Below are 26,076 nucleotides of genomic sequence, written 5' to 3'. Positions count from 1 at the left end.
GCAATCTGCTAGCCAATTAGAAATGGTGCGTTTACCGATGGCGACTCCCCTTCTAAAAGGCTGTGTCCCCACCCCCCCGGCAAGGTACATCTGCCATCTGCTGCTGGACCGAATGATCCAGATCAGAGACACGCAGCCATGAGAGTCTGTGCATCACTATGTCGTCAAAATCAAAAGAAGCGATTGTGCAAAAAAAGCTAGCACAAAAAGAGAAAAAATCCGACCGTGCAGCCTAAAGGCTGGCCGTGTCGAAAAATTTTTTTTTTTAAAGAGGACAAAGAAGAGGGTCACGTGACGCTATGGTGGAGAGAGGGTGCCGGTGAACGTCTCTCCGAAACCTGCCTGCTAATCCCCGCAGCTGCAAGAGAATCATTCCCACCAAAATCGCATTGCTGCATCGAGTAGGAATTCGTGACAGTTACTGGCTACCTAGAACGGGCGAAAACGCGGTCATGGCAGCAAAATCAGCCCAAAAGGAAAGGCAGCGGGGACGGATAACAGAAGACAAGATGGCGGCGACTTCCCCCGAAACGAGCCCATCGGTATCGTCCGCATGGATCGCCGAGATCACTTCCGAATTAACGGGAGTGATGGAAGAATTGTTGGACCGCCGACTGGCCCCGCTTGACCGGAAGTTAGACAGTAAATTGGAACAACTAGATGCAAAATTGGAGAGCCTGACCAAGGAATGCATGGCGTTTCAATCCACAGCCAGTGAGGTGGAAAACAGAATGGCAGGAGTGGAAGAAACGCAACAAAATCTACAGAAAAAGGTATCAGATCTAGAAACCAAAATCGAGGACCTGGAAAACCGCTCCAGGCGGAATAATATCCGCTTAATAGGTCTCCCCGAAGCGCTGGGTGGAAAACAGCTGGAGAAAGTCCTAGAACAATGGCTGACTAACGTCATCGACTTTCCAGCAGAGCTTGGCCTCTTACGAATTGAACGAGCACACCGGTTGGGAGTGCGCCAGATGGATAATCCTAAGCCACGAGTAATTATCTGCAGAGTGCTTAATTTTATGCACAAACAACATATATTGCAAGCAGCAAGATCAAATAAGGCTCTGGCATATGAAAATAACAAAGTACTCTGCTTTCAAGATTATTCGGCTGGAATTGCGGCTAAGAGAAGGGCATTCTCACCGGTGTGTACAAGGCTTTTTGAAATGAAGATTCGTTTTACCTTGCAGTACCCAGCTATCCTGAAAATAACACACAAAGGTAAACTTCACTCCTTTATATCAGACAAGGAGGCCAAAGACTTTTTGAAAAAGCTGGAACACTCTGACAATAATAATTTGGAGGATGGAGACCCTGCATGAGCCAACAAGATGTGGCAGTAATAAGTACAGAATGATATAAATCTGGCGATGGACATGATTTACTGCAACACTGCACATGATGCCTGGGAAGTCCTTTGACGGAAAACAAAAAGTGCCTTTGGAACTGAAGATGGCAGCTCTATTGACTGTTCATGTTGGTAACTAAATTCACCTGTTAATGATGTTGCAGTTAAAATGTGTAGAATGTTGGGGGAATTCAAGACAGAGACTAAAAAGAATAATTCATTTAGGGATTGTTAAAATGTTATATTGATACGCCGCAGGGATAAGAGGGGAGTTTAAGATTTGGGAATTTACTGGTTTGGGACGGGGGGACAAGGCGGGTTAGCGTTATTAAGTGACGGCTTCATACAAGGAAGCACACAGAAGGAGGGAATGGAGGAGGAGGGGGGAGGGGGGAGGGGGGATTTGGGAAGGGAAGGTAAAGGGGGGGGGAAACCGACGACGAAGGGGGGCAATGCAGGGGATTACACTTGTGACTGTGGCTGTTGAGCATACACGATGTACCAATATACATATGGTACCCAGACGAACGAGGCTACTAAAATATAAGAAAGAGGGAAGCCATAGGCTGGGATGGCTTCTTTCACACATTAAAAAAGTTTTTCCATCTGAAGATAAGGGGAACTTACACCATGTAAGATGATCAAAATAATGACATGGAATGTGGGGGGAATACACTCCCCCATCAAAAGATCAAAAATCTTACAATATTTACAAAGATTAAGAGCAGACATAGTATTAATGCAAGAAACCCATTTATCGGATGAAGAACATGCCAAGTTGATTAAATGGTGGGTAGGGGACTGTATCGCCTCACCAGCAGTGGGCAACAAAGGGGGCGTGGCCATTCTTTTGAGAAAGGGGGTAGTAACCAAAATTCATAACATACATAAAGACACAGAAGGGCGTTTTGTTTTTTGTACAGCTACTATTGCTAGAAAACAAGTAATATTAGGTAGTGTGTATGCCCCAAATACGCTGAACCTCAAATTTTACAAAAAAGTAACTGCGACTATAGCCAAAATGGAGGCTCTCCCGGTAATGGTAGGGGGAGACTTGAATATGACATGGGATCCTCTAGTTGATAAATCACATCCGCCATTGGTGCGAAAGAACCCTAGTACTAGAGGGCTGCCGGACATGTGCAATACATTAGATTTGATAGATGTTTGGCGTACTCTGCACCCAACAGAAAGGGAATACACACACCAATCTAGAGCTCACCAGACCCACTCCAGGATAGATTATCTGTTAATCTCACGTACGATGTTTACGTACATAGATAAAGCAGAGATAGGTCCTTGCGTGATATCTGATCACGCTGCAGTGTGGATGGCCTGGCAAGAGGGGGGCGACAATCCCCAGAGAGAGGGAGGTTGGACATTCCCTAGCTACCTCTATTCGAATGGGAAATTTAAAGAATACCTAATAGCTAAATGGGGCGAATGTAGACAATTTAACGAGGGGTCTGTATTGGAGACGACTACATATTGGGAAGCAGCAAAGGTAGTCCTCCGAGGGGAAGTCATTAGTTATGTCAGTAACTATAAAAAACAACGGGATAGAGAACTACTGCGGTTGGAAAAACAACTTGCACGCTTGAAAAAACAATATGGGCAGAATCCGACCTTAGGGGGACACAAAGAACTAATCTCGATTCAGACCGAAGTAAATTCAATATTACATGAGAGGGCAGCGAAGTCCCAAACTTATTACCGCTTTCAACTTTATAAACATGGTAATAAGAGTGGCAAATTTTTGGCTAAACTGATAAACCCCCCATCTGCATCAAGACATATAGCTGCTATTAAAGGCAAGGACGGCAAGATACTTAATAAGGATACAGAAATTAGCAATATTTTTCAGGAATATTATCAACAATTATATAGTGCTGGGGATAACCAAGGAGTACAAAATGATTCTTATTTGCAGAATATCGACATACCATCGCTGAACCAGATAGAGTTGGAACACCTGAATGAACCCATAAGTTGTGATGAAGTCACTTGGGCAATTACCCAAAGTAAACTGGGGAAAGCACCGGGGCCAGACGGGCTAAAAACCGAATTTTACAAATTATTGAAAGACCACATTACCCCGATATTAGCGGAGGTTTTCAATGAATGGGGTGATAAAGGGGAAGCTGCCGGAACATCTTAATTTAGCCCAGATAATAGTGCTGCCGAAGCCGAAACGAGATGAGCAACTCGTGACATCATATAGACCTATTTCCTTATTAAATTATGAGGTCAAATTGCTAGCAAAAATATTAGCTAAGAGGCTAGGAAAAATATTACCACATTTGATTCATGAAGCCCAAGTGGGATTTGTTCAGGGACGTTCGGTAACTAAGAACATGCGAAGTATCTTACTGGCCCTAGAACACCTCAGGAGGAATTCAGAACAAGCACTGATGGTCAGCTTTGATGCCGAAAAGGCATTTGACCGCGTGGAGTGGCCTTTTTTCTCAGTTTTGGACAACTATGGCTTCTCGGGTTGGTTTGTACAAGCAATTAAAGCCCTATATACTTCGCCTCGGGCAAAAGTCTTGGTTAATGGGAGGTGGTCTGCGAGCTTTGAGATTTCTAGAGGGACAAGACAGGGTTGCCCTCTCTCCCCATTATTATTTGCATTATACTTAGACCCCTTGATTCGAGATATAATCTCAACTAGATCCATTAGGGGAATCGCGATAGGAGCAATGGGATTTAAAATAGCAGCATTTGCTGATGATTTATTAGTGATTCTTACTAATCCCAAACAATCACTTGAAGATCTTATAGAAGTATTTAAGGAGTATGGGGACTACTCGGGATTCAAATTAAATCTCGATAAATCTGAGGCCTTGGCGATTCCATTGCATACCAAAACCCTTTGGGAAAATGATTTCCCTTTGAGATGGACGGTAGGCCCCTTCCGCTATTTGGGAGTCTTTTTGGCTTCACAGACAAAGGATATCTATAGAATAAATGTCACCGAGCTGTTAAGCCAAACAGAACAACAATTGCTAAAGTGGAGGTTGCTTCCGGTGCCGTTGATAGGTCGGGTCTGTCTTATACGAATGGTAATGCTGCCCAGGTGGCTATATGTGCTACAAGTTTTGCCGCTGAAATTATTACAGAAAGATATCAAGCGTTTTTATCAGCTAGTGGGGCGGTTTTGTTGGGCACAAAAAAAAGCTAAGCTCAAGATTCAGTTTCTGCTGGGAGCCTGGCAACAGGGCGGTCTTGGCTTGCCTAACTTGCAATACTATAATATAGCTAGTTTGTTACGGCTGGTGAGAGATTGGATCTTTTCCACAGACACACATTCACCACTACAGTTGGAAAAAACATACTTTAGTCCTTATAATTTAGTCACCCTGCTGCATCTCCCTACTACTTGGATACCCAAGACTTTTAGAAGTAGTATTCTATTACTCCCCCTTCAAGAGGCATGGAAAATTTTGGGGAAGAAATAGGGGGCAAGCCACATACATCAGAATTGTTGACCATAAGAGGAAATCCGATGTTCGCACCGGGTATGGATAATACAGTTTTTCAGCAATGGACAGCTAGAGGTATCACATGTTTACGGGCACTAATAGATGGGGAAGGGAAAATTAAGCCCCTCAGACAACTCATACCAGCTGAGGGTGGGGGCTGGGGGGATGCTTTTGGGTATGGACAGGTAAGACATTATGTCCACTCCTTAGATGAGGAAGCGCTAAAGTTTCAACTGGGAGAAAAAGTCAAACAATTTTATGATGACATATCAGATGAGGCCCCCTCGATCTCCCAAATCCAAAGAAAATTGTGGACACTGACGACACAAAGGGAATGGTCGCCACTCCGTGCACGATGGGAGGCAGATACGGGGGCAAATTTAGATAACTGGGATATAACAGCCTATATTCGAAGCATCCCCAAACTGATCAGTGGTGCAACTTATAGAGAATGCGCATTCCGGGTGATACATAGAGCATATTTTACACAGCTCCAGCTCTTTAGACTGGGAGGGATCGACACGCCAACCTGTTTGAAATGCAAGCTAGCTGAAAATTCTTTTTATCATGCATTTTGGGAATGTACAAAAGTAAGGTCATTTTGGAGGAAAGTAGTGAATTTTTTGACTTCCACCACATCACGGAAAATAGTGGGCACCCCCCTACAATTAATACTGGACTGCCCAGGGGCTTTTCGAGGCCTTACGGCAGATGAGACGCTGCTATGTCGTAAGCTCTGCTTAGTAGCAAAAAAATGCATCTTACAACACTGGACGTCAGATAGGCCCCCTGAATATTGGCATTGGCGCAACCAGATACACCTCTTGCTGACATGGGAAGCAAAAGAAGCAAAAGGTAGCTGCCGGGGGAAAAAATGTTTTCTTAAAATCTGGGGACCTATGATAGACACGCTGTCTCAGAGAGGCCGGAGCCTAATACTTAATACACTTTGAGATGTGGGTATACATTGATAGGACAACAACCACAGTAAAACCTTAATGGATCATAGGGGAGGGGTGGGGAGGGGGAGGTAGGGATAAGGGGAAGAGGGGACGGGGGGGAAAGTTCATGAAGAATGTCCACTTTTGAACAAGCTTTAAAGAATTATACTGACTAATAGCCTAACTCAGATACAACAATAACATCTATCACACAACACGGAACATTAGTTGATCTAATCACTTTATTGTGCTGTTAGTTTCACGATATCTGTAAACGCTTGGGTCATCATAGGGGAAGATGGGAGGGAGGGGAATTAAAACACTGAGGATAACAGTTTAGGATGTATATACATAAGGAGGAAGTATAATACCAAATGTCAAATGTTAATTACACATTTTACAACTGTTTAAATATCAATGAACACTGTGGAATCTAGCAAAGAGGGTAGGGGAGGGAAGGGGAGGAAAATGTTTAAAAAATTTTTTTTTTTTGATGATGGACTATATAAGTTTGTATAAGCTGAGTATAATTTCTTATTTGAACCTCTGTATACTTATAATATCTGGAGATGTTTATTATGAACTGTCATCAATAAAAATGTTGAAATATAAAGAGGACAAAGAAAACTGGAAGAAAAACTAAAGGAAACATTTTTTTTTTTTTAAACAGACAAGATAAAAAAAAGCAAATAAACCTCGCAAAAAAGTGTTCAGAAAACTCTTTCCCAGGCCTCTAAGAGGAGCACTGGAGGGACCTGTCACACCTCGTCGCGGAGAAGAAAAAACTGAGGAGACGCGCTCGCACGGCAGCTGGGAAGTCAGTCTGCGCACGCGCGCCAAAAGACTGGCAAAACTTTTTTATTTTTTGCTTTTGCAAAATGCCGATTCCTGGGCCGACATGGACGTTGACCCACATGTAAGAACAAGCAGTCTGCTTGTCCTCGGAGAAATAATATTTATCAACGTTGGATGCCTTAACTCTGCATTAGCCAGTTAGCGAAGCTAAGTATAACATGCTCGCTGGCTAACGTTTCCATGCCCCATAGGAGAAAAAGCAAATGATACATACCTGTAGCAGGTGTTCTCCGAGGACAGCAGGCTGATTGTTCTCACGACTGGGTTGACGTCCACGGCAGCCCCCACCAACCGGAACAAAACTTTGCGGGCGGTCCCGCACGCAGGGTACGCCCACCGCGCATGCGCGGCCGTCTTCCCGCCCGTGCGTGACCGTTCCCGCTCAGTTGAATGACAAGCAAAAAGAAGTAAAACGCAACTCCAAAGGGGAGGAGGGAGGGTAGGTGAGAACAATCAGCCTGCTGTCCTCGGAGAACACCTGCTACAGGTATGTATCATTCGCTTTCTCCGAGGACAAGCAGGCTGCTTGTTCTCACGACTGTGGTATCCCTAGCTCTCAGGCTCACTCAAAACAAGAACCCAGGTCAATTGAACCTCGCAACGGCGAGGGCATAACAGAAATTGACCTACGAAGAACAACTAACTGAGAGTGCAGCCTGACCAGAATAAATTCGGGTCCTGGAGGGTGGAGTTGGATTTAAACCCCAAACAGATTCTGCAGCACCGACTGCCCGAACCGACTGTCGCGTCGGGTATCCTGCTGGAGGCAGTAATCTGATGTGAATGTGTGGACAGATGACCACGTCGCAGCCTTGCAAATCTCTTCAATAGTGGCTGACTTCAAGTGAGCCACCGACGCTGCCATGGCTCTGACACTATGAGCCGTGACATGACCCTCAAGAGGCAGCCCAGCCTGGGCGTAAGTGAAGGAAATGCAATCTGCTAGCCAATTGGAGATGGTGCGTTTCCCGACAGCTACCCCTTTCCTATTGGGGTCGAAAGAAACAAACAATTGGGCGGACTGTCTGTGGGGCTGTGTCCGCTCCAAATAGAAGGCCAACGCTCGCTTGCAGTCCAATGTGTGCAACTGACGTTCAGCAGGGCGGGTATGCGGTCTGGGAAAGAATGTTGGCAAGACAATTGACTGGTTAAGATGGAACTCAGACACCACCTTCGGCAGGAACTTAGGGTGAGTGTGGAGTACTACTCTGTTATGATGAAATTTAGTATACGGAGCATGAGCTACCAGGGCTTGAAGCTCACTGACCCTACGAGCTGAAGTAACTGCCACCAAGAAAATGACCTTCCAGGTCAAGTACTTCAGATGGCAGGAATTCAGTGGCTCAAAAGGAGGTTTCATCAGCTGGGTGAGAACAACGTTGAGATCCCATGATACTGCAGGAGGCTTGACAGGGGGCCTTGACAAAAGCAAGCCTCTCATGAATCCAACGACTAAAGGCTCTCCAGAGATGGCTTTACCCTCTACACAAAGATGGTAAACACTAATCGCACTAAGGTGATTCCTTACGGAGTTGGTCTTGAGACCAGACTCTGATAAGTGCAGAAGGTATTCAAGCAGGTTCTGTGCAGGACAAGAACGAGGTTCTAGGGCCTTGCTCTCACACCAAATGACAAACCTCCTCCACTTGAAAAAGTAACTCTTTAGTGGAATCCTTCCTAGAAGCAAGCAAGACACGGGAGACCCCCTCAGACAGACCCAACGAAGCGAAGTCTACTCCCTCAACATCCAGGCCGTGAGAGCCAGAGACTGAAGGTTGGGGTGCAGAAGCGCTCCGTCGTTCTGCGAAATGAGGGTCGGAAAACACTCCAATCTCCACGGTTCTTCGGAGGACAACTCCAGAAGTAGAGGAACCAGATCTGACGGGGCCAAAAAGGCGCTATCAGAATCATGGTGCCGTGGTCTTGCTTGAGCTTCAGCAAGGTCTTCCCCACCAAAGGTATGGGAGGATAAGCATACAGGAGGCCGGTCCCCCAATGGAGGAGAACGGCGTCCGACGCTAGTCTGCCGTGCGCCTGAAGTCTGGAACAGAACAGAGGCAGCTTGTGGTTGGTCTGAGAGGCGAAAAGGTCTACCGAGGGGGTGCCCCACTCTCGGAAGATCTTGCGTACCACTCTGGAATGAAGCGACCACTCGTGCGGTTGCATGACTCTGCTCAGTCTGTCAGCCAGACTGTTGTTTACACCTGCCAGGTATGTGGCTTGGAGAAGCATGCCGAACTGGCAAGGCCAACGCCACATCCCGACGGCTTCCTAACACAGGGGGCGAGATCCGGTGCCCCCCTGCTTGTTGATGTAATACATTGCAACCTGATTGTCTGTCTGAATTTGGATAATTTGACAGGACAGCCGATCTCTGAAAGCCTTCAGTGCGCTCCAGACCGCTCGGAGCTCCAGGAGGTTGATCTGAAGATCTTTTTCCTGGAGGGACCACAGTCCCTGGGTGTGAAGCCCATCGACATGAGCTCCCAACCCCAGGCGGGATGCATCCGTCGTTAGCACTTTCATGGGCTGTGGAATTTGGAATGGGCGTCCCAGGGTCAAATTGGTCCGAATGGTCCACCAGTGCAGTGAAGTGTGCCAACTGATGGAGAGGCGGATGACATCTTCTAGATTCCCGGTGGCCTGGCACCACTGGGAAGCTAGGGTCCATTGAGCAGATCTCATGTGAAGACGAGCCATGGGAGTCACATGAACTGTAGAGGCCATATGACCTAGGAGTCTCAACATCTGCCAAGCTGTGACCTGCTGAGACGCTCTGGTCTGGGAAGCGAGGGACAGGAGGTTGTGGGCCCTCGCTTCGGGAAGAAAGGCCTGAGCCGTCTGAGAATTCAGCAGAGCTCCTATGAATTCCAGATATTGGACCGGCTGGAGATGGGACTTTGGGTAATTTATCACAAACCCCAGCAGCTCCAGGAGGTGCACTGCATGGACCGGAGAGCTCCTGCCTCCGAGGTGTTCTTGACCAGCCAATCGTCGAGATATGGGAACATGTGCACTCCCAGCTTGCGTAGATACGCCGCGACCACCACGAGGCACTTCGTGAACACCCGTGGGGCAGAGGCGAGCTCAAAGGGCAGCACACAATACTGAAAGTGTCGTGTCCCCAGGCGGAATCTGAGATACTGTCTGTGAGCTGGCAGTATCAGGATGTGAGTGTATGCGTCCTTTAAATCCAGGGAACATAGCCAATCGTTTTTCTGAATCATTGGTAGAAGGGTGCCCAAGGAAAGCATCCTGAACTTCTCTTTGACCAGGTATTTGTTCAGGCCTCTCAGGTCTAGGATGGGGCGCATCCCCCCGGTTTTCTTTTCCACAAGAAAGTACCTGGAATAGAATCCCTGCCCTTCCTGCCCGGGTGGCACGGGCTCGACCGCATTGGTGCTGAGAAGGGCGGAGAGTTCCTCTGCAAGTACCTGCTTGTGCTGGGAGCTGAAGGATTGGGTTCCCGGAGGACAATTTGGTGGAGGGGAGGCCAAATTCAGGGCGTATCCGCACCGCACTATTTGGAGAACCCACTGGTCGGAGGTTATTAGAGGCCACCTTTGGTGAAAACGTTTTAACCTCCCCCCGACTGGCAGATCGTCCGGCACGGACACTTTGATGGCGGCTATGTTCCCATGGATCCAGTCAAAAATCCGTCCCTGGTTTTTGCTGTGGAGGCGCCGGGGGCTGCTTAGGCGTACGCTGTTGATGGGAACGAGCGCGCTGGGACTGACCCTGTGCCTGAGGAGGCCTTCGGGCCGGCTGGGTGTACCTACGCTTGTTGTAGGCGTAGGGCGCAGCCTGCCTGGCCCGGGAAAAACGTCCACCTGCTGAGGTGGATGCTGAAGGCGCCCAGTGGGAGAGTTTGTCGAGGGCAGTTTCCCACTGATGTAGTTGGTCCACCAACTGCTCGACCTTCTCACCAAAAATATTATCCCCCCGGCAAGGGACATCGGCCAGCCTCTGCTGGGTGCGGTTGTCCAGGTCAGAGGCACGCAGCCATGAGAGCCTGCGCATCACTATACCTTGGGCCGCAGCTGAAGATGCCACATCACATGTGTCATATATACCCCTGGACAGAAACTTTCTGCACGCCTTCAGCTGCCTGACCACCTCCTGAAAAGGCCCGGACTGCTCCGGGGGGGAGCTTGTCGACCAGGTCCGCCAGTTGCTTCACATTATTCCGCATGTGTATGCTCGTGTAGAGTTGGTATGACTGGATGCGGGTCACGAGCATTGAAGATTGGTAGGCCTTCCTCCCAAACGAGTCCAGAGTGCGAGACTCCCGCCCCGGGGGCGCCGAGGCGGTATCCCTCGAACTCCGTGCCCTCTTGAGAGCAGAGTCTACGACCGCCGAGTCATGAGGCAATTGAGGCCACATTAACTCTGGGTCTGAGTGGATCCTGTATTGGGACTCCGCTTTCTTGGGGATGGTGGGATTAGATAAAGGTCTCAACCAGTTCCGAAGCAGTGTCTCTTTGAGGACATTGTGCAACGGTACCGTGGAGAACTCTCTAGGTGGTGATGGATAGTCGAGGACCTCGAGCATCTCAGCCCTCGGCTCATCCACAGAGACCACGAGGAAGGGAATGCAAATCGACATGTCCCTGACGAAGGAGGCAAAGGAGAGGCTCTCAGGTGGCGAGAGCTTTCTCTCTGGTGAAGGAGTGGGGTCGGAGGGAAGGCCCACAGACTCCTCTGAGGAGAAATATCTGGGGTCCTCCTCCTCCCCCCACGAGGCCTCTTCCTCGGTGTCGGACATGAGCTCCTGTAGCTCAGACCTCAACCGGGCCCGGCTCGACTTCGAGGCACCGAGTCCTCGGTGGCGGCGTCGAGCGGTGGACTCCCGCACCGGCAGGGATGAAGCTCCCTCCATCGACGTCGACTCCACCTGCGTGGCGGTCGAGACCGGTGCCGCAAGCGTCGTTGGCGTCAAAGGCCTCGGCACCGGGCTACAGCACGCCGGCGCCTCCATCAACGGCGCCGAGGGCGCAAGCACCCCCGGCCCCGGCACAGTCTGGCGCATCAGCCCTTGCAGGTTCTCCGGAAGGATGGCTCGGAGGCACTCGTCCAGGCCCGCTGTCGGGAAAGGCGAGGGGGCCGGTAGAGGTGTCGGTGCCGGAAGCTGTTCGGGTCCAGGAGACGGCACCGAAGTGCTGGCGCCCTGACGTAATGATACCTCTACCACAGAGGGGGACCGCTCCTCCCGGCGCTGCCGCTTCCTCGGCGTCGAATCGTCTCTGGAGCCGGGAGCCACATTTGCCGTGGGCGACCGATGACGGTGCTTTTTTATCTTTTTCCGGTGCCCGTCTTCGGCGCTCGGCGGTACTGAAGAGGAGGAGGTAGATCCCCCTCGGCCTCGAGGCATTGGGTCCAACAGGGTTCGGTCCCGAGGGCCCTGGGTAGAGGGAGTGACCGGGGCCGATTGCCCACGCGGCCGCTCACCCCTGCCGTCTCCGGAAGACCGGCGGGCCGACGGGACCTGTGCTCCTGGGGTCGGTGCCGATTTCGTGGACATCGGTACCGGTACCGAAGATCCGGCCGTCGATACCGATGCCGTCGAAGTCGACGTCGAGGGGCCGACGCAAGTTCCAAAAAGACGGTCCCGTAGAACTTGCCTCGCCACCTGTGTCCGTTTCCGTAAATCGAGACACAAGGTGCACGTCTTGGTATCGTGCTCCGGCCCGAGGCACTGGAGGCACCAAGCGTGAGTGTCGGTCTGTGAGATATGCCGGCCGCACCGACCACACTTCTTAAATCCACTCGGGACCTTCGAGGACATCGACGGAAAAATTGCGTCGGCGAAGTCAAAGTCGTCGATGGTGGCGGTAAAATTCACAACTCGAAAAATAAATCGACCGCGCGTCCACAAGGCCGCAACGAGACGCCCCCGCTAAAAAGACGAGGGAAAACAAAGTTCTTCTCGTTTTTTTTTTTTTTTTTTAACAAAAATAAAACAGAGACGCGACGAAGAAAAATCTCGCGGCAAAAGCGCGATCCGGTTTCCGGGGCTGACAGAGAGACGAACGCGGCTCTCTCCAGCGCGGAAAAGAAAAGACTGAGCGGGAACGGTCGCGCACGGGTGGGAAAACGGCCGCGCATGCGCGGTGGGCGTACCCTGCGTGCGGGACCGCCCGCAAAGTTTTGTTCCGGTTGGTGGGGGCTGCCGTGGACGTCAGCCCAGTCGTGAGAACAAGCAGCCTGCTTGTCCTCGGAGAAATTAATTAAAATACAATATGGAGCAACTGGTGCAGGAGCCGACGAGAGAAGGAAAAATTCTAGACTTGGTCCTTAGTGGAGCGCATGATCTGGTGAGGGACGTTATGGTACTGGGGCCGCTTGATAACAGTGACCATAATATGATCAGTTTTGACATCGACCTTGAAGTAACTGTACACAGAAAGTCAAATGCGTTAGCGTTTAACTTTAAAAAAGGAGACTATGATAAAATGAGAAGAACGGTAAAAAAAAAACTTAGGGGGGCAACTGAGAGAGTAAAAACTGTACAACAGGCGTGGACGCTGTTCAAAAATACCATCCTGGAGGCCCAGGCCATACATATTCCGCAAATTAGAAAAGAAAGACGGAAGTCCAAAAGACACCCGGCCTGGTTGAAAAGTGAGGTGAAGGAAGCTATTAGGGCTAAAAGAAACGCCTTCAGAAAATGGAAGAAGGAACCATCTGAAAATAACAAGAAACAGCATAAGGAGTGTCAAAACAAATGCAAGGCGCAGATTAAGAAGGCCAAGAGGGAGTATGAAAAAAAGATAGCATTAGAGGCAAAAAACATAGTAAAAATTTTTTTTCGGTACATTAAAAGCAGGAAGCCGGCAAAAGAATCGGTTGGGCCAAACATGTGGACAAAGGGGAGTCGGTTGATATTGTGTATCTGGATTTTCAAAAGGCGTTTGACAAGGTACCTCATGAAAGGCTACAGAGGAAATTGGAGGGTCATGGGATAGGAGGAAATGTCCTATTGTGGATTAAAAACTGGTTGAAGGATAGGAAACAGAGAGTGGGGTTAAATGGGCAGTATTCACAATGGAGAAGGGTAGTTAGTGGGGTTCCTCAGGGGTCCGTGCTAGGACCGCTGCTTTTTAATATATTTATAAATGATTTAGAGATGGGAGTAACTAGCGAGGTAATTAAATTTGCTGATGACAGAAAGTTATTCAAAGTCATTAAATCACGACAGGATTGTGAAAAATTACAAGAGGACCTTACGAGACTGGGCGACTAAATGGCAGATGATGTTTAATGTGAGCAAGTGCAAGGTGATGCATGTGGGAAAAAAGAACCCGAATTATAGCTACGTCATGCAAGGTTCCACGTTAGGAGTTACGGACCAAGAAAGGGATCTGGGTGTCGTCGTCGATAACACACTGAAACCTTCTGCTCAGTGTGCTGCTGCGGCTAAGAAAGCGAATAGAATGTTGGGTATTATTAGGAAAGGTATGGAAAACAGGTGTGAGGATGTTATAATGCCGTTGTACCGCTCCATGGTGCGACCGCACCTTGAGTATTGTGTTCAATTCTGGTCGCCGCATCTCAAGAAAGATATAGTAGAATTGGAAAAGGTGCAGCGAAGGGCGACTAAAATGATAGCGGGGATGGGACGACTTCCCTATGAAGAAAGACTAAGGAGGCTAGGGCTATACAGCTTGGAGAAGAGACGGCTGAGGGGAGACATGATAGAGGTATATAAAATAATGAGTGGAGTGGAACAGGTGGATGTGAAGCGTCTGTTCACGCTTTCCAAAATACTAGGACTAGGGGGCATGCGATGAAACTACAGTGTAGTAAATTTAAAACAAATCGGAGAAAGTTTTTCTTCACCCAACGTGTAATTAAACTCTGGAATTCGTTGCCGGAGAAAGTGGTGAAGGCGGTTAGCTTAGCAGAGTTTAAAAAGGGGTTGGACGGCTTCCTAAAGGACAAGTCCATAAAACCGCTACTAAACGGACTTGGAAAAATCCAAATTCCAGGAATAACATGTATAGAATGTTTGTACGTTGGGAAGCTTGCCAGGTGCCCTTGGCCTGGATTGGCCGCTGTCGTGGACAGGATGCTGGGCTCGATGGACCCTTGGTCTTTTCCCAGTATGGCATTACTTATGTACTTATGTACCTTAATGTATTTGTGTAGCAGCTTGTTACTGTGTGCTGTGTGTTAGATATCCCTAAAGTTGTTAGCTTCCCTAATTTCTGTTAACATTTCATCAGTCTGTTCATTCTGGCCAGAAAAACATCCACCACTAGTTCCTTCCCTTTCACACATGGAATTTCTATCCATAAAGATTCCATAACTCCTTTCGTTTCCTGTAGAACTTTTCTTCTGTTTAACTCAAGTCCCTCTTTAACATAGCACAACCCCTCCACCAATTTGATCCAACCTATCATTGCGATATAATTTGTACCCTTTTATCAGTATCCCATTAGTTATTCTCCTTCCACCAGGTCTCCGAAATGCTTACTGTTATTACCTCTTCATTCAGTGCTATATATTCCAAGTCACACATGTTATTTTGTAGGCTTCTGAAATCTCCGAATACAAATGCTAAAGTATGTATTTTCTTTGTACTTCCAACTTCCTTATGAGTTTAAAGGGGGATAATTTGCAATATGAACTCTGGCTGCTCTTTACTTGGCATCTGGGCTACTTTTGTCTTTAATGCAACTTCTCTAATCTAATCTTGCGCAGTTTTCACTTGCTTATTCTCAAAAGGATTCAAAGCAGTTCAAAGAAGGATTTCAAAACAAGCATTGAAAAGCTACTGTAATTAGGAACAATTTCACAATATCAACATTTATCCTGGGTCAAATATTTATCAAAAAGTATATTTTTAAAAATGTTTGTGAAAGCAAATGTAGGGCAGCTGCTGTTTAAGAACCAGTGGCAACTTATTCCAAATGTCTGTGGCTTGGCAAGAGAAAGAACTCTCTAAAGTCCATTTAAAATGTTTAACTTTAACTGAAGGAGTTTAATGAACCATGATCTGATAAACTAAAGGTATGGGTTTTTTACGAATATCCTAAATCAAATGCTCAGACATCAAGCCTCACAAAGTCTTAAATATCAGATAAGTGAATTTAAAAATAATGCAAGCATCTACTGGAAGCCAATGAAGCTTTATCAACAGCAGTCACATCCTGTCTTAATCTTTAGATGTGAAATTCAACTTGGCTGCTATATTTTGCAATATTTGATGCTTTCTCTGCAATTTAATAGTAGTCCCAGAATAGATTAAACTGCAATAATCCAGCTAAGAAAGTAATACCGACTGTACTAACACAGATAAACGGTCATAAAAGCGTAAATAAACTAGTCTGAATTGTTTGAGCTTAAAAACAAAAAAAAAACTTTCCTAAATAACGGACCCTTTTACTAAGCTATGTTAAATAGCTACCATGGATTTTCCTGTGCAGTACGTGGTAGCACAGAACCAAGCTATAATGTACCATGTGGCATGGCATGCCGTGCAAGAAAAATGCAGCACTAACTGCTTAATGCACCAATGGGCATGAGCGGGATGGAGTGAGGGAGTAGCCCATCATCACAGGTAATGCACATTCTAACATTTATTTATTTCCTACTCCTTGCTTCCTGCCTTGTTTGCGTATACTTTCAGACTGTCAGTAGCATTACTGCACTTTCCACCTCCTCAAGGTGGTAGTAATTGCCACAACTGGCTTTCCTCCAGGTTGTAGTTTAAAGTTGCTCTATCTCCTTTTTATACAGTATCACCATCAGCCTGGTATTTACAGAGTCATATAAACCTCTTATATGAGTAGATAAACCTTCCTGTCTTCAAAAAAAAAAAATACAAACATAATATTGATGGGAATACTGAATGACAAATAATAAATGAATTGTAATATCAATAAGAATGATTAAAATGATATACAAAAAAGTGACTTACCTCCTGTTAAATTATATCTAAATAAGCCAAGAACCCACTGAGTAAGAATGCAAGGAGTAAAGAGGTAGTGACTGTGATCATCAACTGTAAATTTTGCTCGCACCTATATTAAAATTAAAAGTTACAAGTTTAGACATTTAATTTTTAAATGCAAACTAAAATGGTCATATAATGTAAATAACAACCATTAAAATTAGGACTGTGTATTTGTGTGGTCCAAATGAACAAAAAGATAATCAGGATAAAGGATGACTATGCCGCACCCAGCTATCATATTTAGATAACTTTTAGCCAATATCAAATTGTATGGTTAAAATGTATCCATTAGCTAGTTTTAAATTCTTTTAAAATGACTTATGTCATATAAGCTTCATTTCAATATCAGTCCCAAGCTGAAAAATGAAATATTCATACCTGCTCGTACACATGGACCATGGATCCTGCCAACTGGTAGATTTTTGATACAGGACCCCAAACAGGATGATTCTTTAAATTTTTGTGAAGAACAGGCTCCAGATAGGAACTGTAAATTGTTTGTAGTTGGTCTCTTTCAGGGTAGCTAAAATAAAATATTTTACAATATATTACTGCTCAGAATAAAACATATATTCCCCCAAATACTTCTATTTTTGCAGGCAAAAATATACTCTGCTGAAATCATACCTTTACACTATACTAAAGTACCTGTAATTGAAATTGTAACCCACATAGTTGCCCCAGAGATCACCTGCAGTAAATCAAGTGCCAAAAATAAATAAATAAATACTATACGGCTCATTCTCAAAACAAAATATGTCCAAAAATCATCATAAGGCGGTAAACGGACATTTTTCTCTCAAAACGTTTAAGTTGCAACTGTCGACACTGATTTTAGACACTTTTTCTCCACAGTTTATCCAAAATTTTAAGGGGCATATTGGGGGAATATTTTGGGCGGGATCTGGGCAGAATCAAAAGATAGATGTTTTTCTGCAATAATGAAAACAAAAATGCTGAGGGTCAAAATTAAGACTTTTTGGCTAGACCTGTGTCAATCATGAATAAATAACCACAAGGCACCCTAAATTACTAAATGACCACTGAAGGAATTAAGGCATAATCCCCTCCCCTTTATCCCCCAGTGGTCCCAGACCCCTCTCTCACCCCCCTAAGATGAGACAGCGACAGTACATACCAGGTTCTATAACAGCTTCAGATATGATGGGCCATTCTTGTTAGAGCAGAAAGCAGGTCCCAAGAGTAGCCTAGTGGTAGGTGCAGTGGACTGTAGAGAAGGGGACCCAGGACCTTGTCCCACTCTAACTAGGACACCTGTGGTGGAACATGTGAGCCCTCCAAAAAAACACAAAATACCTAGTGTACCTAATATAGGTGACACTTGCAAGCTTGAAGGCTATTGTAGTGGTGTACAGTGAAGTACAATAGTTTTTCTATGTTCCTGGAGGGCTCACTATACAATATACACTACCTTTTGTCTATTAGATTGTAAGCTCTTTGAGCAGGGACTGTCTTTCTTCTGCGTTTGTACAGCGCTGCGTACACTTTGTAGCGCTCTAGAAATGTTAAATAATAATAATAATATAAGGGGGTGTTATGGTGAGATGTGTACATGAGACCTTTTATGTGAAGTCCACTACAGTGCCTCCTAGATTACTCCATCGATCTGTTGGGATGTCCGTGTGGCCAGTCTACTAAGAATGACAGCCCCCAGACATACCAATGGTTGGTTTTTGGGCGTTTTTCTCTTGCACCTTTTTCTCCCCAAAATGATGCCAAAAGAACAACGCACTGAGCATAAAGGGCCCGATTATAAATATGGCATCTAAAAATTAACACATGGTAGGCAATCTACACGTATTTAGAATACGCTTAGGCGTGGTTTATCCGACTTAATCTATGTGCATCCATTTATACCAACAAAAAGCTAGTGTAAATCCCTGCGCATAGATTTATGCGTACAAGCCAATATTTTATAGCACGCATAGATTAAAGAATGTCCATGAAATGCCCATTTCCATGCCCTTAACCACACCCTTTTTGCCTATGCAGGTTAGAATTTAAGCACAGTACATTACAGAATACGCTTAGCAATATACGCATATAAATACTAATTTTTGCCAATTAGTGCTTCTTATTGCTTGTTAAGAACTGTTAACGACATAACGTCTTGTTAAAACAATTAATATATGCAAGTAGTTATAAAATATGCCTGGATTTATGTGCGGAATCAAGCGTAAATCTACGCAAGCTATATAGAATCTGGCCACATCTGAAAAAAAATCATACCAAACCATCCTTCTGTGGGCACATTTTACATGCTACCCAAAATACACAAACCTGGAAACCCTGGCAGACCAACCATATCGGGTATTGGAACACTCATGGAGGAAATATCTGGACCTATAGAGGGGAATCTGAAACCTCTCGTGCACAAGACAAACAGCTTCATATAAGACACCACAGACTTTCTGAATAAATTGAAAAATATTAAGCAATTACCACCGGGTACCCTTCTGGTCACGATGGATGTAGAATCACTATACAGCAACATTCCCCATGCGGATGGCATAGATGCATGTGAGAAGCTCCTAAAAACATACACACTGGACCATCAATACTGACCAGAAACCATTACAAAATTAATCAAATTTATTCTAACTCAAAACTATTTCCGCTTTGACAATGATATCTATCTACAAGCGATGGGCACCAGGACAGCACTCCAATATGCCAACCTCTTTATGTCTAAGCTGGAAGACACATTTCTGAATACATACCAGACCAAACCCCTAAAATACTACCGGTACATCAATAACATTTTTATGATTTGGACTGAGGGGGAAGACACTCTGAAACAATTTTACAGTTCCTTCAATACATACAGTACCATCCCACAATCAGATTCAAAATTGACTACTCCCCAGAAAAAGTCAATTTTTTTGGACACCACAGTCTCAATCAGCGATGCATATCTCCCTGTCCCTCATCCACCCGGCTCTCCCTATCTCTCACATGACCCCCCCCCCCCCTCATCCTGTTAGACTGTCACTGAAATGCTTTGATGTTTCACTTATATATACTGTCATATACCAACATTTGCTTACTTCCGATCTGACAAAGAAGAGCTACCTTCGAAAGCTAATCAAAAAATGTATTATGTCCAATAAAAAAGGTATCATCTTATTTTTTTTCCATGTTTTATTTTATTTCTATTGATTACCTTTAAAAGTGGATTAACACACGTTACCACATCTCTCTCATCATATCTTTTGTAATCCACTCTAGACCTTTTGGCGAGATGTGGAAAATAAGTAACTTCTATTGTATTATACTGATCTTTCATAATGTTGGTATTTTTAAATCCAATCTCACAAAGGGGCCCTTTTACTAAGCTGTGGTAAAACATTGCCTTTAGCACATGCTTACGTATGTCATTCCACCTGTGCTAAAGCCATTTTCTCGCATGGGTAAAATGGCTGATTTTCCTATTTCCAGCATTAATGGCCACGTGCTAAGTTTACAAAAAATATTTTGCTCTACAAGTTAAGAGGGAAAACACTACGAAATCTCCTTAATGATGAAATCAAGGACAGCTTTATGCAGCAGCTGGTGCAGGAGCCGACGAGAGAAGGAAAAATTCTAGACTTGGTCCTTAGTGGAGCGCATGATCTGGTGAGGGATGTTATGGTACTGGGGCCGCTTGATAACAGTAATCATAATATGATCAGTTTTAATATCAACGTTGAAGTAACTATACACTGGAAGTCAAATACATTAGCGTTTAACTGTAAAAAAGGAGACTATGATAAAATGAGAAGAACGGTGGGAAAAAAAAAAAACTTAGGGGGACAACTGAGAGGGTAAAAACTGTACAACAGGCATGGACGCTGTTCAAAAATACCATCCTGGAGGCCCAGGCCAAACATATTCCACTAATTAGAAAAGAAAGACGGAACGCCAAAAGACAGCCGGCCTGGTTGAAAAGTAAGGTGAAGGAAGCTACTAGGGCTAAAAGAAATGCCTTCAGAAAATGAAAGAAGGAACCGTCTGAAAATAACAAGAAGCAGCATAAGGAGTGTCAAAGCAAATGCAAGGCGCAGATAAAGAAGGCCAAGAGGGATTACGAAAAAAAGATAGCATTAGAGGCAAAAAAACATAGTACAAAAATTTTTCGGTATATTAAAAGCAGAAAGCCGGCAAAAGAATTCGTTGGGCCGCTGGATGACCGAGGGGTAAAGGGGGCGATCAAGGAAGACAAAGACCTAGTGGAGAGATTGAATGAATTCTTTGCTTCGGTCTTCACCGAGGAAGATTTGGGTGGGATACCGGTGTCGGAAATGATATTTCAAGCGGACGAGTCGGAGAAACTTACTGACTTCACGGTAAACCTGGAGGATGTAATGGGGCAGTTCAGCAAACTGAACAGTAGCAAATCTCCTGGACCGGATGGCATTCATCCTAGAGTACTGATAGAACTGAAAAATGAGCTTGCGGAGCTAATGCTAGTGATATGCAATTTATCCTTAAAATCGAGTGTGGTACCGGATGACTGGAGGGTGGCCAATGTAACGCCCATTTTTTAAAAGGTTCCAGGGGAGATCCGGGAAATTATAGACTGGTGAGCCTGACGTCGGTGCCGGGGAAAATGGTAGAGGCTATTATTAAAAACAAAATTACAGAGCATATGCGAGGACATGGATTACTGAGACAAAGTCAGCACGGCTTTTGTGTGTGGGGAAATATTGCCTGACCAATTTACTTCAATTCTTTGAAGGAGTAAACAAACATGTGGACAAAGGGGAGCCGGTTGATATTGTGTATCTGGATTTTCAAAAGGCATTTGACAAGGTACCTCATGAAAGGCTACAGAGGAAATTGGAGGGTCATGGGATAGGAGGAAAAGTCCTATTGTGGATTAAAAACTGGTTGAAGGATAGGAAACAGAGAGTGGGGTTAAATGGACAGTATTCACAATGGAGAAGGGTAGTTAGTGGGGTTCCTCAGGGGTCTGTACTAGGACCGGTGCTTTTTAATATATTTATAAATGATTTAGAGATGGTAGTAACTAGCGAGGTAATTAAATTTGCTGATGACACAAAGTTATTCAAAGTCGTTAACTCGCAACAGGATTGTGAAAAATTACAGAAGGACCTTACGAGACTGGGAGACTGGGCGGCTAAATGGCAGATGACGTTTAATGTAAACAAGTGCAAGGTGATGCATGTGGGAAAAAAGAACCCGAATTATAGAAACGTCATGCAAGGTTCCACGTTAGGAGCTACGGACCAAGAAAGGGATCTGGGTGTCGTCTTCGATAATACACTGAAACCTTCTGCTCAGTGTGCTGCTGCGGCTCGGAAAGCGAATAGAATGTTGGGTCTTATTAGGAAAGGTATGGAAAACAGGTGTGAGGATGTTATAATGCTGCTATATCGCTCCATGGTGCGACCGCACCTTGAGTATTGTGTTCAATTCTGGTCGCCGCATCTCAAGAAAGATATAGTGGAACTGGAAAAGGTGCAGCGAAGGGCAACTAAAATGATAGCGGGGATGGGACGACTTCCCTATGAGGAAAGGCTAAGGAGGCTAGGGCTTTTCAGCTTGGAGAAGAGACGGCTGAGGGGAGACATGATAGAGGTATATAAAATAATGAGTGGAGTGGAACAGGTGGATGTGAAACGTCTGTTCACGCTTTCCAAAAATACTAGGACTAGGGGGCATGCGATGAAACTACAGTGTAGTAAATTTAAAACAAATCAGAGAAACATTTTCTTCACCCAACGCGTAATTAAGCTCTGGAATTCATTGCCGGAGAACGTGGTGAAGGCGGTTAGCTTCGCGGAGTTTAAAAAATGGTTAGACTGTTTCTTAAAGGACAAGTCCATAAACCACTACTAAATGGACTTGGGAAGAATCCACAATTCCAGGAATAACATGTGTAGAGTGTTTGTACGTTTGGGAAGCTTGCCAGGTGCCCTTGGTCTGGATTGGCCACTGTCGTGGACAGGATGCTGGGCTCAATGGACCCTAGGTCTTTTCCCAGTGTGGCATTACTTATGTACTTATAAATAAGCTTCAACTACCATTGAAAAGTCATAGACTTTTACAATATAAAACTCTGAAAGGGCTAACTCTCATTGGCTTATGTGATGAACTGCAAAAACAGTGGTAGAAAACAACTCCTCAATGAGGAGAAAAAGCCATTGCTGAGAAAAAGCAAACACTCACACCATAACAAATACACCACCCAATATATAGTCTTTTCTCTACTTAATTTTCTACATATACTAAAAGTCAGTTCCACAGGATTGAGCCTGGCATGCAAAAAATTCCTTCACTTATCTTATATAGCGATATCATACAGCAATGTCATTCCAGACGTAAATGTCGAATTCCAAACACTTCTGCACAGGCTGCCAAAGGCTCATTTCCAAGACTCCAGCAAGATCCCCCTTGCTTCGCTGAGCTGCTTCAGGAGGAACTTCATGACGACATAGCACGTGATGTTCCCATTAGCGTGTTGCAATCAGAATGTGCCACTTGCCAACATCTATTTTGTAGGTGGTAAGGCCTCACGCACTAACCACACACTAATCAGTTAGCATGCGGCAATGTAGTTGTGCTAACCGATTAGTGTAGAACATGCCTACTCTCTCTGCACCGATCCACTCCTAGCACTAAACAATAATAGCCACTTTCACGTCACCTTTAATCATGCTGGCTGTCATTTACTCTTCTTTCTACCTTTATTAATACATGGAATACATCTTGGAGCTGAAGACAGGTGATTTTAGAAAGTCATTCTTGGATACTTCTAGTGACAAGGGTGGATAGAAATGTGAGTGTAGGCATCCTTTAGGTCCTTGGCTTTCAGACACAGAAGAAGAGGACGCTGGAAACAAAGTTCATTTTGAATTTTTTCTGAATATGCTTAAGCTTTGGGTCCAAAATTGATCTTAGTGCTCCTGATTTTCTCTGTGCAAAATGATCCCACTTGACCTCTTTCTTGCAGCTGATCTTGTTCTATCACTAATAGGTTTGGTACCGATAATTTCATAAAATGTATTTTGTAGCCCTGATTCACTAAGCTGAGCACCCATTTGCCTTTATTATGTCTTGCCAAACACTGGCGAGGTGAAGGAGCCTCCACCCCCCCCCCCCCCCCCACAAGGCAGTCAAAATTAGTCCCAGGTTTTTTTCCTTTATTTAATATTAAAGATACTATCGCAAGTTCAACTTCAAGTGAGCCACCGATGCTGCCATGGCTACCACTACTACTACTATTTAGCATTTCTATGGCGCTACATTATGAGCCGTGACATGACCCTCAACAGTCAGCCCAGCTTGGGCATAAGTGAAGGAAATGCAATCTGCTAGCCAATTAGAAATGTTGCGTTTCCCAACAGCGACTCCCCTTCTGTTGGGATCGAAAGAAGAAACAAACTTTGGGTGGACTGTCTGAAGGAGATTGTCTGCTCCACATAAAAGGCCAATGCTCTCTTGCAGTCCAATGTATGCAACTGACGTTCAGCAGGGCGGGTATGAGGACTGGGAAAAAATGTTCGCAAGACAATTGACTAGTTTAGATGGAACTCCGACACCACCTTTGGCAGGAACTTAGGGTGAGTACAGAGGACTACTCTGTTGTGATAAAAGTTGATATAAGGTTCATGCACTACCAAGGCTTGAAGCTCACTGACTCTACAAGCTGAAGTAACAGCCACCAAGAAAATGACCTTCCAGGTCAAATACTTCAGATGGCAGGAATTCAGAGGCTCAAAAGGAGGCTTCATCAGCTGAGTGAGGACAACATTGAGATCCCATGACACTGGCAAAGGTTTGACAGGCAGCTTTGACAAAAGCAAACCTCTCATGAATCGAACAACTAAAGGCTGTCCAGATATAGGCCTCCCCTCTACACGATAATGAAAAGCACTAATCGCACTAAGGTGGACTCTTACAGAGCTGGTCTTGAGACCAGACTCTGACAGGTGTACAAGGTATTCAAGCAGGGTCTGTGTAGGACAAGAGCGAGGATCTAGGGCCTTGCTGTCACACCAGATGGCAAATCTCCTCCATTTAAAAGTGTAACATCTCTTCATGGAATCTTTTCTGGAAGCATGCAAGAATCGGGAGACACCCTCAGACAGACCCATGGAGGCTAAGTCTAAGCTCTCAACATCCAGGCCATGAGAGCCAGAGACTGGAGGTTGGGATGCAGAAGCACCCCCTCGTTCTGAGTGATGAGGGTTGGAAAATATTCCAATCTCCACGGTTCTTCGGAGGACAACTCCAGAAGAAGAGGGAACCAAATCTGACACGGCCAAAAAGGAGCAATCAGAATCATGGTTCCCCGCTCTTGCCTGAGTTTCAGTAAAGTCTTCCCCACCAGAGGTTTGGGAAGATATGCATACAGAAGGCCCTTCACCCAATGAAGGAGAAAGGCATCTGACACTAGTCTGTCATGGGCCTGAAGCCTGAAACAGAACTGAGGGACTTTGTGATTGATCTGAGAGGCGAAAAGATCCACCGAGGGGGTGCCCCACTCTCGGAAGATCTTCCGGTACTATGCCCGAGTGAGCGACCACTCGTGAGGCTGTATGATCTGTCTCAGCCTGTCGGCCAGACTGTTGTTTACGCCTGCCAGATACGTGGCTTGAAGAAACATGCAGTGGCAGCGAGCCCAAAGCCACATTTGAACGGCTTCCCGACACAGGGGGCGAGATCCGGTGCCCCCCTGCTTGTTGATATAGTACATGGCAACCTGATTGTCTGTCTGAATTTGAATAATTTGAGCGTTCCAGGAGATTGATCTGAAGACCTGATTTCTGGAGGGACCAAGCTCCTTGAGTGTGAAGCCCATCTACATGAGCTCCCGACCCCAGAAGGGATGCATCCGTTGTCAGCACTTTTTGAGGTTGAGGAATTTGAAAAGGACGTCCCAAAGGTCAAACTGGATCGAATTGTCCACCACTGAAGGGAATTGTGAAATTTGGTGGATAGCTGAATTACATCCTCTAGATTCCCGGCAGCCTGATACCACTGGGAAGCTAGGGTCCATTGAGTAGATCTCATATGAAGATGGGCCATGGGCGTCACATGAACTGTGGAGGTCATATGGCACAGAAGTCTCAACATCTGCCGAGATGTGATCCGCTGAGACGCTCTGGCCAAGGATACTAGAGACAGAAGATTGTGTGCTCTCGTCTCGGGGAGATAGGCGCGAGTCATCTGTGAATCTAGCAGAGCTCCAATAAATTCCAGTGTTTGAACAGGAAGAAGATGGGACTTGGGGTAATTTATGACAAACCCAAGTAGCTCCAGCAGTTGAGCAGGGACGGTCTCTCTTTGTTAAATTGTACAGCGCTGCGTAACCCTAGTAGCGCTCTAGAAATGTTAAGCAGTAGTAGTAGTAGTGAATAGCCATCTGCATGGACTGTAGAGATCCTGCCTCTGAGGTGTTCTTCACCAGCCAAACGTCAAGATAAGGGAACACATGCACTCCCAGTCTGCGTAGCGACGCTG

General features: G+C 45.5%; 1 protein-coding gene across 1 annotated transcript in view; it reads right to left on the bottom strand.

Moving 5' to 3' along the window:
- Nucleotides 1–26,076, bottom strand: part of DYNC2H1 (dynein cytoplasmic 2 heavy chain 1) — a 1,078,189-nt gene that overhangs the window by 561,081 nt on the left and 491,032 nt on the right. The window contains 2 exon segments of the mRNA XM_030202388.1: nt 16,552–16,654; nt 16,966–17,110. Coding sequence (XP_030058248.1) covers nt 16,552–16,654; nt 16,966–17,110 — 248 coding nt within the window.

Source organism: Microcaecilia unicolor, chromosome 4 (genome assembly GCF_901765095.1).
Source record: "Microcaecilia unicolor chromosome 4, aMicUni1.1, whole genome shotgun sequence".
Lineage (NCBI taxonomy): Eukaryota > Metazoa > Chordata > Amphibia > Gymnophiona > Siphonopidae > Microcaecilia > Microcaecilia unicolor.
The sequence above is the reverse complement of the archived record's forward strand: the minus strand, read 5'-3'. Positions and strand labels throughout refer to the sequence as shown.